At 41.6% G+C, this 13,800-nt stretch overlaps 1 protein-coding gene and 1 long non-coding RNA gene across 2 annotated transcripts; one reads left to right on the top strand and one right to left on the bottom strand.

Moving 5' to 3' along the window:
- Nucleotides 1-446: 446 nt before the first annotated feature.
- LOC121622667 (claudin-23-like) lies at nucleotides 447-2,207 on the top strand. Its single transcript, XM_041959540.1, has one exon. It carries the CDS (start codon nucleotides 527-529, stop codon nucleotides 1,355-1,357), a length of 831 nt encoding a protein of 276 aa, XP_041815474.1. The 5' UTR covers nucleotides 447-526; the 3' UTR covers nucleotides 1,358-2,207.
- Nucleotides 2,208-5,485: 3,278 nt separating this feature from the next.
- On the bottom strand, nucleotides 5,486-10,731 carry LOC121622670. The gene is made up of 4 exons (XR_006007792.1): nucleotides 10,518-10,731; nucleotides 9,150-9,469; nucleotides 7,652-7,717; nucleotides 5,486-7,079 (listed from the first exon to the last, which is right to left on the bottom strand). It is a non-coding gene; the product is annotated as an uncharacterized LOC121622670 (long non-coding RNA).
- Nucleotides 10,732-13,800: the final 3,069 nt, after the last annotated feature.

Genomic DNA, 13,800 nt, shown 5'->3' with positions numbered 1-13,800 from the left:
TTATCAGACAGGAGCAAATAAAATGTATTAAGATAAGATAAGATACAACTTTATGAAGGCAGTCCTTTTATTGCAGACATTAAAAGTTTATGGAACAAGAACAGTTTGGGTGTGTGAATAACTGGATATAAATATGGAACTTTTATGAAGCTGAAACTTGCGCCAGCAGATGATAAGACGCACCCGCTCCAGAGACTATTCGCAGATAAAAATGTCGATCTATTCTCGTTCTCTATCGCTTATCACAAGCCTTTGCATGATAAAAGCCTCATCGAAACTCCCCTCTGCTCGTCTTTGCTGCTGCGGGTGAAGATGAAATAGCTCCCTGCCCTGCTGCGCACGGCGCGCCACACCTGTCCTATTTGAGGACTCAGAGGCAGGCAGGTAAGGCTAAAGCCCCGCCCTCTGCCAGGTTTCAGTCTGACTTGTTTTTAAGAGCAGCTGTTCTGTCAAAAGTCGGTCTCTCGTGTCTAAAGTACTACTGAGTTTGGGAGTGAGAACATACAGGACAGCAGCAGCAGTAATCATGCCGAGGCGATCAACGGAGGAGTGGATCCGATTATCCATGCGCACCCCGGGAATCCTGATCTTCGGGATGGTTATGGCTCCATGCGGATGGATCCTGGACCTGACTGCCACCGTGGCCCCAAACTGGAGGACCATCAACAACATCCCCAACACCCCGCCCGACCAGTACATCCAGCAAGGCATCTGGGACATCTGCAGGGCCACCTCCACCAACACCAGGGCAGAGTGCAACCTGCAGGACACCACGTACTTTGGCAACCAGATCATCGTGGTGGCCCAGGGTTTGATGGTGGCCTCCCTGATTGTGACTCTAGGCGGGCTGGCCGTGGCAATCCCAGGGGTCCGCTGCTGGAAAGACAAACCAAACTGGACAATAGCCGGCCTAGGAGGGCTGTTGATCTTCCTCTCAGGCGTCATGACCATCATACCCATTGCCTGGTACACCCACATCCTCCAAGAGATCACATCGGTGTCCCCGCTGACAGATGTGCGCGTCGGCTACTGCATCATCCTGGGCTACATTGGCGGGATATTCGAAATCCTGGGTGGCTTCGTCATGTTCATCGGGATCTGCAGGTGCTGCGGAGGGAAGAACAGAGGGGAGAGGCGGATTGAGGAAGTCATGGGCAGCCGGTCCACCCACAACAAGCCGCCGCCGAGACGTGTGGAAGTGCCGAGCCTGAACCGGGCCAGGAGCAGCGCCAGCAGCAGCGTGCCATACTCCAAAGACTCCTTGGATGACGATGTGTCCTTCCCCCGGGCCAAGAGCCCCGCAGCCCGGTCAGTCAACACCTCCTACAGCGGCAGACCCTACGATGCCGACCTATGAGAGGCCACATGTGGAGATGCACAAAACACCCACAGGAGAGGAAAACGACTGGAAGATGGACATGACCGAGAGTGGAAAATATTCTAGGAGAAGGATGGTAATTACACAATGACTTTATAACATTACAAATCTGGTCCACTGTAGTAGAACTAGAGAATGTATAATACTCGGGAGTATAGGAGTAACAGGAAATACTAATACAGTGAAGTACTTTAAAGACAGTTTTATTGATGCAGAATTATTTGGAAACCATTCAGGAATATTTCAGATTATAATTGAAATATTAAGAAGTCACTGTAAACTCACTTTTAGGTGAAGCAGAATCACTTCAAATGCCTCTGAGCATCACACTGTTTCATCATTTGGGCAGTGATAATAGTGTTGAATGTGGCTACAGATGAGACTCATTATGGGCTTATCTGGGCTATGATTAATGCTAACACCATTATAAAACATTATACAGTAGGTGTATGCCTCAGGCAGTGCAGTTATGGAAAGTGAAGTGTTCTGTATTATTGCAAATGTGGAACATGGAGAGAAAACCTGCTCTGGTTTGAAGAAAAAATGTATGAGTTGAAGTTTACCATGGCTGTGTTTTACAATCTGCAAATGATGCTGAACTCCATTTGTAAATGTCATCTTTAAGGAAGCCTTTTTTCTGTGTCTATTGGCTAATGCATAAATCTGTTTCTTTCCCCCCAATTTTTATGTAAATACTGTATTCTTATGCACTTTATGGCTGACCTTGTAGGACAGCAGGCCACCTGTTGAAGAAAGCATCCTGAGGTGATCAATGTTGTTCTAATTGCTCTGTGATACAAGTGCTGTTTATTAAATGTGCACTGTGTTTCCTAACAAATGGCGAGTCCCTTTCCTCCACTGAGCTTTTTTTGGTATTTGCATTGGTGGAGGCAAGCCAGAGAGGCAACTCAATGTTCAAAACTTCAGCTTTTATTGGAAAAAAGAGATTTGACAGCTGGAAACATCTGTGGTTCTGATGGTTCAGTGAGGTTAAACATTTATATGTTATTTTCATAAGTTTGACATGATTGTGGAAAGCAGGAGTGAAGTACGGCTGTGTTTCAGGAAAAGTCAGTAAGGGAGCAAATCAAATATCTCTGATGAAACAGACTGTTGCGTAATACTTAAAACATCACGTGCATAGTGCTGCAGAAAGGTTATGATCGTGCCTCTGGAGCAAGAGTGCAACATTTTCACATCTTTGAGAGGCAAAATAATGTATTCTATCAGCCGTGACCATTCAGTGTGATGGCTGTTGCTGGGCCAGAAAGAATCAGAGGGCACAAGTCATTATGGACACTATTCAAACAGGCTACAATTTACAGTGTTATTTTTCTTTCTTTATACAGCCTGTCTACTCAGTCATTAGTATAGCCAATGCCAGAGGACAATGTAGCCTGACCGGTCTGAGAGGTTGGTTTCTTTACGCATCTTGTCTGACAACATTGCCTCTCCTCTTTAAACTGGCCTAACATCTCAGACAATGTGACACTGTAGTGAACAAATGTCCCTCTGTAGCTCCTGCAAAGTCTTTTGTAGTTAAATTGACCTGATTGAGTTCTCCCTGCAGGACCTGCTGAACACCACAGCCAACGGCAACTGAGTTAGAAGCAATTTTTTAAAGCAAAAGTTATTCGTTTTTATGCTTTCATGCTGCTGCTCTTCAAGCAGAAATAATGTTACTTGTGTTGAAACAGTTCAGAAGTAACTCAGCTGAAATGGAAAATCTTACAGATTGTTATAGATATCGGCTACACAATAAAGTACACAATAAAGCAACCAATTATGGTGGCAGTATTAATTGCACAAGTGAGATATGGATTATAAATAAGTACCCTGTACTAATATACAGTAGAAAAATATATAACACTAAAAAATATGTAATATTGTACCAGATGTTTGCATAGATGTAATGACATGAGCGAATGTTAACATAAATAACAATAGTGCAAATAGTAGGTTTGTGATTATGACATCTGTTGAAACAGATCAGGTTTTTTTCATTACGATGTGGTTATTATTGTGACTTAATTTTCAGTGTTTTAGCCCTCTGCTGATAATGAAGAAGTTTATACAGAGTATATATTGACGTTTGCAGTAAGTGCAGGAGAAGCAATGTCAGTAAGCCAGGTACTGATATTTGTTTTAACTCATTTTTCACTCTCACAGTAATGATAACACACCCAAAAAGACAAAAAGCATATTTACTGGCTTCTCCATTTGAGCTGTTCTCAAAATGTGTTGTGTTTCACACTACTGTCTAAAAAATGTCCACACTGACTCCAGTGACTCACACAATGATCGTCCAAAACAGGTGGGGCGAGGACAGATGCTGCATTCAGGGTGTGACAAAAGTCATGGGTTTTTATTTATAGACTCACCCTCATGGGTAGCTGAGAAACCTTCTCCTGTCTCTGCTTCCACACAAAGGTGCTCTTTGTCAGGTTCATTCTCAAAACTTAAAATGATCAAATCATTTAATCTCTATGTAAGCCCAGGCTGAGATACCTCTGAAGGCTTATTTTCCACACAAACCACTGGCAGGTTGTGCTCCCCATGGCTATTAAACCCATCATATATGTAATCAGCTCCCCTTTAATAATTAAGGACATGTAAAAAAAAAACCCAAAAACATCCTGTTATGTATTTTTCCCTTATTTCAACATGCTCCTCCTTCTGTAAATCAAAGGTGCAAAGTGTGGCGGTGTCTCATTGCAGACACTTCCTGTTCCTTGTTGTAACAGATACACATTTTCTCTCATAACAAACACTGTTAGCACATCAGCCTGCATGACTGCAGGTCAGTCTCTGTTCAGTTTATCAAACATGGAAGCTGATACTATCATGTCACTGGATCCCAGAAGGAGGTTAAACAGGCAGCAGTGGATGTTTTGGTGCATGCAAAACACACACACACACGCACACAGCTGTCTGTTGTCTGTGTTAATGCACACTGATCCCTTGTAGCAGCTTGCAAGAACAACTTAGTAATGATTTTAAAGTGAGAAACACATTATTTTTTTCACTTATAGGACAATGTTGGTGACAAGCCAGCGGCTAGCATAGCTGCAAACAGTATTGCAGTGACAAACTCATAAGTTAAATGTTCTGAAATGCAGTGCTATCATCGATCATGCCTTGTATCTCATGCAAAATCCTAAAAAAGCTGCAACTTATTTAAATTAAAAGAAAAACCTTTAACATTCTCGCAATAACCTGCCAAATGGTATTGGTATTGACCAAAAGAAACAAAACTTCTGATCTGTTTGCTGAACACACAAGGCAGTAAATACAGTATAAAAAGCAGATGTGCAGTAAAGGTATCGTAGTCATATAATATAAAAAGTGAATTAAATCCATCTGCTCATCTTAAACAGTGTGCACAAACTGACTGACTGGGACAGTGTGTGACTTTTTACAGTAAAAGTTGCAGGTTGCCTTCCCAGCTGACAACCATCACAGGTCTTGAGAGAAAAGGTGCTTTTGAAGTGTACTGATCAGGAGACAATAAAGTACTTTTCCAGCCGAGAACGATAGGTGCCAACCACCTGAAACTAAAACGTGTGCACACGCCTTCACAGATCCTGTTCTGCTTCATTTTTAAATTCCTCTCCTATCATACATGTTCGGCTCAATGGAGTATAACACGTGAGCCAGAGTGATGTCATTGCCTTTTGGCTTGATTATTCTTTTTAAATATCTTGCAGTGTTTATTTTTAGTCGCTTTCGTTAATGCTATTCAACAGCAACTATCGCTTTTTACTCTAGACAATGATGATAGTGAGCTTTTTTTTTTTTTTCTTACATCCTGTTTCATGTCGGTTCTGTACGGAACCAGCTTTGCAAATGCGGAACAAATGTGGAGATAAACTGACTTGTCTCTCCATGCTCCCGCATGTGTCATTTGTCAAGTTTCATTGGCATGTATATTTTACTGTCGGTGCCAGATTAGACCCACGTTGGACTGGTGTGTGTAGAGGAGTTGGGAGTCAGCCATTGTATTTCTTTTGTCATTATCTCCAATAAAAAACTCATCAAACACATATATTAGTTCTTTCGTCACCCTGACCCATCACTTCATACAGAGAAGAATGACAAAACAAGCTGTTTGCCACTTACAATCTGTTTATATAGAAAAATGCACATTCTCAGTGTGTCGAACACACTCAGTGTTTATACATAAGATACATGTCTGACTGCGTGAATTGTTGTGCAATGACGCAACACAAAAACAGAGAGGAAGACAAGATTATATAAAAAAAATATTTTGCATTGTGATGATGCTTGTGGTTATCATTAGTTACAAAAAGGCATATAAAACAGAAGTCAGTCAATAATTTACAATAGAAACGGACAATACAGCACAAAAAAAGCACTTAACACTGGCTACGCTTAACATAATTACTCGATAAGGACCAGTTCATGTAGGAGGGCTGCTGTCTAGCTTTGATTTTGACACGTCTGCACAGGCGAGACTCTTTGTGCTACTTTGAAAGTACATAGACATAAGGAGCATAAAACAAAGTGCACAATGTGGTAAACTGAGAGGAAATCTAGAGACACAACTGCATTTACAAGCTTACTCTCAAATATTGTTTTCTACCACATGTCAAATCCCAATTTCTGCACTTTACCTTTAATAACAAATCAAAAACCCATTTTGTTTGTATTTGTATGGGAAGCAGAGGACATACAGTGATGTATTTTCAGCTGGGAGCAAACAAACACAAGAATCTCACAAGAGGCGAAACACAGATGAATGCAGGACGGATATGTTAGATATGGATATGATGTTACATCATGTAGCCAGTGGTAGGGGACACAATCGGCTTATCCATGGAAACAAGCTTTTGCATACATGAAGGAAATGCAGTGTGCAGACAGATCCTGACGCTTCTCACTGTGCATTCAAACTGTGAACAACAGTCCTCTTCAATGGACCGTTTAGTCCATAAAAGTCTGCTCATTTCTGCACAAACTCAGTGTGTGGACAGTCACAAATTCCGCCCACAACACCAAAATCTTTGCACCCGCTGTTGGGACTGTTGGTTAGAATGTGTGTCTCTGTTTATTCACTAGACAGCCACAAGAACTCATTACAATTCTATAAATAAGACTATTAATATTAGAGCAAATGAACAAACAAACTAAAATCTGTGAATTGCAGTTGCATTGCATTGAAGTTTAAAACTTGTACCTGGGGATGGATACAGTGCACTATACAGGAACTCTACAACAGTTTGACTGCTCTAATAAGGAATAATGGCAGCGAGAAAAAAAACTCATCCCAAAACTGTTTTTCACATAGAATTTTTCTATGGAAATTTGCCATTTCTTAACTTTTTAACTCCTTAAATGCAGTTGCAGAGTTGGCAAACGGCATCAGATTAAAGTCTCTGTTGTGTTCTCCAGGTAAAGACTTCATAAACCTTATAAACCTGAATAAAATGCTCGGAAACATTCTGCTGTCAGTTAACAGCTTGAGTGTGCTGCGATGCGTGCGTGTAATTTGCCCTCAGTGAATCAGGTGTTTGGGGATGCTCAGCTCATCAGCTTGAGCTTCTGGGAGGATCAGCTGAAGCAGGGCAGCAGCCTCAAAAGTAGTAGATCTGATTCCCTTCATATGAATGTCATACATGTGCTGGAAGCTTGCTGCAGAAGAATGCTGATGGAAGCTACACACCGCCGTGTCATGGTTCACCTGGATGAGAGTGAGAGAGCATTTTTTTTTTGTTAGTTTAGTATTTTTGTGCCTGTTATGGTGGTAGAAAATTGTCTGGGCTCCACATTTAGACACAGATTTAAAGCGTCAGCAATCTGTGAGTTAAAGGTACCATGCGGCATTTTGACCACTAGTAGGTGGTGGAGCAATGTTTTTAAGAGTGGGATAAGCAAACATGGACGTCAACAATGTTGAGAGTTAAAATGTTTTAAAAATTGCTTTGCAAACTTTTAATGAGGAAGGAAATACAATTCAACACGTTTGTTACACCTCAAGATTGCACATGACGCATCTTGGTGAGAAAACAAACATACCTTTACATGAAAACTGTAAGTCCTTTAAGTGAGGTAATTCCAGTGGTTTGTAATGAGTATGTGCTTTATTTTGGATGTACTCATTTTTCCTTCAAAAAACTTCATACTGAAATTAATTTTGACACTTGCATTCTATACTTTGGACAGACATCTGTACTCAGTTTTGACTCCCAGGTAATATCACTCTTGCGCAAATTGCATCGTGGAAATAAATGTGCTGGATAGCTGAATGCCTACCTTAGATATAATGTTTATCCACATTACACAACGATGTTGTAGCCAAGTTTTTCTGCCTGATGCATCCTGTTGACAACAGACAAAAACACACAATTCATTTGTTAACATTCTCTCATCTTTCATTGATGTAACTGGTGCAGTGGCAATGCGACCGCTGTTGGCATATAGCAGCGTGCAGCATGCAGACTCTAAACATCCGCTGCCTTCGTCGCTCGTCCATCATTTTGAGACGTTTGATGAAACCCATTCTCGAGGGATGACACGTTTACTAATGTCAACAGAATCATTCTTTGGTTTCTGTGAGCCAGAAGTTTCTGTTGCTCTTTTCTTCGTCTGTTTGGCCAAGGTGACAGGCATGCTTATAATCCTGTTCTCCTTCTTTTCTTGTTTCTTTTGTTGAGGGTGAGATAGAGGATCAATATTAAGAAGAAGTGCAGGAGTCTGGATGTAGTCGGCTTGGTTTAACATAAACACTGGATTAGGGGAGAGTTAGCCTTGCTCCACAGGTGATATCTTAAGCTTTGGAACTGGAAGAGAGTGGAACAGTTTCACCATGAATGCATCACAACTTTCAGAGCTTTGGTGCCACAAATTGTTAATTTTTCTAGCCCCTGCCTGGAATATAACAACCACCAATTCTAAAGCTCACCAATGAATCAGTTGAATGCTGTTTTGTTTTTTCTGACCTGTACAGAACAGAAATATATTGCCAGAAATGGTTGATGAGCCAGATTCAGGCTTCTGTCTCTGTACAGGCATGATTGTACCAAATCTGGCAGCTTCACTGTGAAGACAAGACCCCAGGAAGCTGCAAACATTCACTCCTCCCAGAAATGGTTCCAGCACTGGTCTCCCCCCTGTAAGGTCAGTTTAAATCATTTCCTCATGATTCTGCAGCTATTGTGCATCATTTTCAAAGGAGGATAACTGAGCACATTTATTTGAATTGAACAGACTGCTATCTGCCTGTGTGGACATGAACTGATACTGTGAACTATTTCTGCAGCCTGTCCTCAGAGATATTTCCCAAATTAAATTACTGCTAAAGTTGGCAGTCGAAACCAAAAATTCACTCTCCCAGGAGAGCACTCACCTGAAGGGCGCTGCCATTGCAGAAAAATTAATAAATCAGAAATTCTTCTTGTTTGTAATTACAATTTTGGCTAAATATATAAATCAAAACTTATACAAAGAATATAACAATTTCTTAGTATTTCAGTTAAACTTTGAACAAACAGGACACGTCATGTTACTTTGAGAGCTGTAGAGGTTGTTGCATTTTTTTTTACTTCACAGCCCGGCTAACTGTTTCCCTCTGTTTCCAGCCATTATGCTAAGCTAGGCTAACCACATCCTGACTCCAAATCTATATCCATATCTGTTTTTTAAAGCAAAAATGAGGTTGTCATTTTTCTCATCCCACTCTTGAACAGAAACCAGGGTTTAACTTTGAAGAACGACAAACGGGAAAGCTTTCAGCGCTCAGTTATTTCAGTACCTTTTCCTCTTCTTTTGCTTCTGCCTCAGCTTAGCAAAGATGAAAGCCACGATCAGCAGGCCGATGATGACGGCCAGCACGCTCAGGGTCAGCGGCAAACTTAACGCCCCGTTGACCGTGTCCTCGCAGGAGGTTCCCCGGTAGCCGAGCACACAGTCGCACACCAAACCGGCGCCGCCACCAGGAGGTACCACACAGGTGCCACGGCTATTGCACTGAGTGTCTCCACAGGTGGGCAGGCTGTAGTCGATGCCTCTCGGCTGAGGTGGTGGGGCGGACATCGTAGAGGAGGGAGTGGAGGGGAGGGAGGATGCACTGGGCTGTCAGGGGAGGGAGTGATAAGTGGAAGGAGAACAGGAGAGAGATGAATGGAAGGAAGCCACACCCAAACAAACAATAAAGAAACACGACAAAGAGAAAAACTGCCGCTCTGTAGCTCAGCACTAATGGAGGCGCTCTGGCTCAGTCATACATTTGCTGTAGCAGTCCTCCTTTAGCTCCACCTTGGGGGTTACTGACTAAAGTTCTGTCAGCCCTAACCCGAACCCTTTCATACCATTTTTTGGCTATAGTGACTTGCATTTTAAAACTGTGCTGCCTTCAAGTGCCTGACAGAAATGGTAGAATTGCACTCTTTGTGTTATACAAGATATTGTGTGTAAATGGGACAGCTTGATTGTGGTTTTTACAGTTTTCACGGCCCTCATACACAATGGAAGTGTGAGCAGCTTGTTGTATCGCCTCTGGCCCTCGAAACATTTTACTTTTAAATCACCACATACAAATGAGCAAAAGCACGTGATAGTCTGAGTGCAGGCAGACAGCAGTGTGACAAACAATTTGAAGGATTAGACATCTTGCCTTCTCCTACTTATTTGTCTCATAATCAACCGCATTAGGCACAAAGAGACTGACTATTATAATTTATTGACAAAATAAATGCTTTTAAAAAGACACAGTAGGGGTCAACTGAGACTAAAACACTGAACAAAATCAAGCATCTATAGATCAGGACAGGACACATTCACTAACATACTGGATCCACAACAAGTGGGATACAATCATGTGTATTTGCCTGCAGCAACTGTGACATAAAGCTCTAATTTTAGCTTCTCAACATATGAATGAAGAGCACATTGTAAATCTATTGTGAGTCTCGGCTGACGAAGCTGACCATTATCCAGAGTTAGAGAGCGTGGCGGGTTAACTGATAAATAAGTGGTGGTGGAAGTAAAAAGTTATCTTACTTCTCAAGCATCTCGTCATTCAGGTTTTCCCTCTGACAGAGATCGTGTTCAACACTCGCTTCCAGGCAGACATACAGTAAATCAGCACATCAAAATAACAAATTGAAAAACGTGCACTTACGAAAGTGAAGAACGCAGAGCTGGCGTCTCCAAATGAAGGCGGTGGAGGTTAAATTTTTGCTGTGAGTTCGTCCAGGTGTGTGTGTTAGTGTGTGTGTAAAGGTCCTTTGAAAAAGAATCTGAAGTTCCTCTTTCAGTGAGGGAATCTGCAACAATAGGAGGGAGCGAAGAGGAAGAAAGCAGAGACCTGTGAATACCTGCCTGTTTTTTTTTTCCCATAAACACACTCTCTCTCACACACACAGACACACACACACAAAATCACCTCCTCCGCCCTCTGCCTTATCTTTAAATGGGCTGAGTCATACACACACTCTTGCTCACACCAAATACCCCTGACAGTGATGTAGCAACTTCACATTTCATAATGTACTTTGTTTGTGTGGCACCTTTCAAAAAAGTGTCTCATGAAATAAACGTTCGACTCAAAGTGAGTAACACGGGCAAAACGTGGAAAAGAAAAAGATTTTTTTTAATAAATGCTGAATGTGGAATAAATTTGACTATATTAAACACCTCCCCTTTCCTGAGAATCAGAGGTTAAATTACATAAGCACATGCATACACTGCCTTACCCTGAGGACTATTATACCCAAATGAAGAAGGAGTGTGAGCCACCCAGTGGGGGATGGGAGGAGGAGGCAAGTTAGAACAAAACTCAGCAGACAAGACCTGGCAGGACTGACACGTCTGTGGAAAATGCAGCAGCTAAATGTCACAACTACTGGATGGATCACATTTGTGGTCCACAGAGGACAGATCCCGCTCACTTTGGTGACCCCCTCATTTTGCCTTGAGTCCCATCATCAGGACAAAGTTTCAGCTTGTCCAGATATCCGTAAAGGTAATGGCATTCCCATCAACCTCAGCTGCCCGCTAACATAGTAAACATGTGCACAGACACAGCCACACAGTGTCTATGTACAGCGTCACAGACTTGCCATCATGGCTGGCTTGTTTGCCCATTTAAACTCTCCAATGCTTTCTTCAAAAAATCATTTTAGTTCACTTTAGTCTTTTTTTCTGCTAACTTGTTGATATCTATTAAATGTAGCCTGGTATATTTTATGTTTACATTATACTTTACATTTACATTATACTGTTTTACAGCAGCTGCTCAGCTCAGCACATATTAGTCATTGTATCAGTCACTTGGTCTCCACACAGGGTGTTTTCTGGTCTGCATTCAAGGGTTAAGTAACCTTCAGGTACAGTACACTTGGAAACGGCTCAGATAGCCAGAGGGATGTCAGAGCAGAAGCACTGCTTTGTAATGCGGTGGTTTGGGCATGCGATCATGGTGCCTCTACAGACCGCAAGGCAGATCAGAACATGCTGGAGGGATTGCATGTCCACTCTGGGCACGCTCTAGGATCTCCCAGGAGGGTTACAGAGATTTAGATCACACTATAACACATGTACACAAAAAGAGTATACAAACAGGTACACCTCCGAAACAATGGGAAGATGTCATGAGGTTTTATAGCATCAAACTTAAGACCTTGAACTTGAAAGATATAGGGTGGGGATGTTAAGTTGAGTCTTGGACTGTTCGGTTATTTTACATTTTTGAAGATGGAGGTGCAACTCCCATGACGGCTTATTGATAATGGCTGAAAAACAAGTTTCATCTCCTGATTCCGGTTCAGTTTACACACAGCTAAAAGATGCCCGGTCAACTCACTCTTCAGTCCTTTACATTACACACATACTACAGCAAAACACACATGCGTAGCCAAACACATGTCTGTTTACATTCTCAGACAGCTCACCTGAGTGTCTGAGTCAACGGGAGAAACTGAGTAATATGAAAATATTCAATGACACATTTTAGACTTCATGTTTCCTTTCTCCAGTGTGAGGCGGAGACAAGTGTGACTTCAGACACGTTCAAGTAGATATTTATCATACGTATGGTAAGGGGTAAATTAACTGTACCCCTACATTTGTTTTTAAAAAACATAAATCGCGTTGAATAAAAAGAGGTTGCATGTGTTCATTGGAACAAGATGCTATTTCTGTATCAGAATGTGATGTTATCGCAGCTGAAGCAGTACTAACATGCAGGCACGTGTCCTGACGGACAGAGGGGTGGAAGAACGAAAACAGAAGGACCTTTCATACCAAATGTGTTTCTGTGGAAGCAAAATGTCACGAGGAAGCATCGATGGTATCAAATTACAAAAGAGTTACAAACATGTGACAACATTTTGGCGGCACACATCAACCAAAAGGCGAGCGCTTAGGATGCGACCTGTGGTAGAGTTGTTGGGGTTTTTGGATTTACTCTGTGAAAACATTGAGGAGAAAATGCTAATGCACTAGATTTAAACCATCAGAGCTTTGGATGCTGAACAGGATTTCTCTGCTCTTACAGACACTCTGCTAAACTAGGCTCATCTGATAAAAAATAACCACTCTATTATAACTATTCTAATCTAAATATGTCAACACTTAGAATCAATTAAAACAGTCAAACCATAATCTCCAAACAATTATTAAATACATAAGTGGCACACAGTCACTTACCAGACGTTATGGAGACGCACAGAAAGGCACAGTGATGACAACACTGCAGCAGTGTCACCACAGTAGCATCAGTAAGATATACAATATATATACACACAAATACTGTCTAGGGGTTGAAGAAACATGAAGCGACATCAAACGCTGACAGATGGGTGAAGACAGAAAGGCAGACAGAGCAGACAGGAGGAGATTAAACAAGGTGACAACTCTGTCTGCCTTTGAGTTAAAGGTTGTTGTGTTGAGCAATTATCACAGCACGAGAAAACTCCTCCTATTCATTGTTGCTGAATTAGCTTATCACTTTAACAGTAAAGTACATAATTAAAGTCAGTGTCCATGCAGACTTTGGACTCGTGTCTGGAGGTCAACTTTCCCCCGGTGTGACTGAAAATGAGGCTCATTAGTGAAACAGTTGCTGATGTTAAACAAAATAGCACCTTCACCGGTGGATTAAAAACATGAAAACACCACAAGAAATCTTAAGAGACGTATTTATATGTACCGAGACACTGGTATACAAATGTACTTCCTAAAACATGTTGGACAGTAAATATATAAAGCAGGAATGCAGTTATATAGACACTGCTTTTTTGCTGTCTGTAAATCGAATTGTATAGATTTTGTCATAATCATGATCAATATCCATACCATGTCAATACAAGGTATCACATGGCCAAACGACAAGCTGCTAAAACCAGTCCTGAAACCTGGACAAAAAGCTGATGACCAGTCAGCTTCTGAGAACCTTCAGAGGT

Source organism: Chelmon rostratus, chromosome 19, assembly GCF_017976325.1.
Source record: "Chelmon rostratus isolate fCheRos1 chromosome 19, fCheRos1.pri, whole genome shotgun sequence".
Taxonomy (NCBI): domain Eukaryota; kingdom Metazoa; phylum Chordata; class Actinopteri; order Chaetodontiformes; family Chaetodontidae; genus Chelmon; species Chelmon rostratus.
The sequence above is the reverse complement of the archived record's forward strand: the minus strand, read 5'-3'. Positions and strand labels throughout refer to the sequence as shown.

Bases quoted from the DNA above. Each gene is read 5' to 3' on its own strand.
- LOC121622667 (XM_041959540.1), top strand. From the start codon at position 527: ATGCCGAGGCGATCAACGGAGGAGTGGATCCGATTATCCATGCGCACC.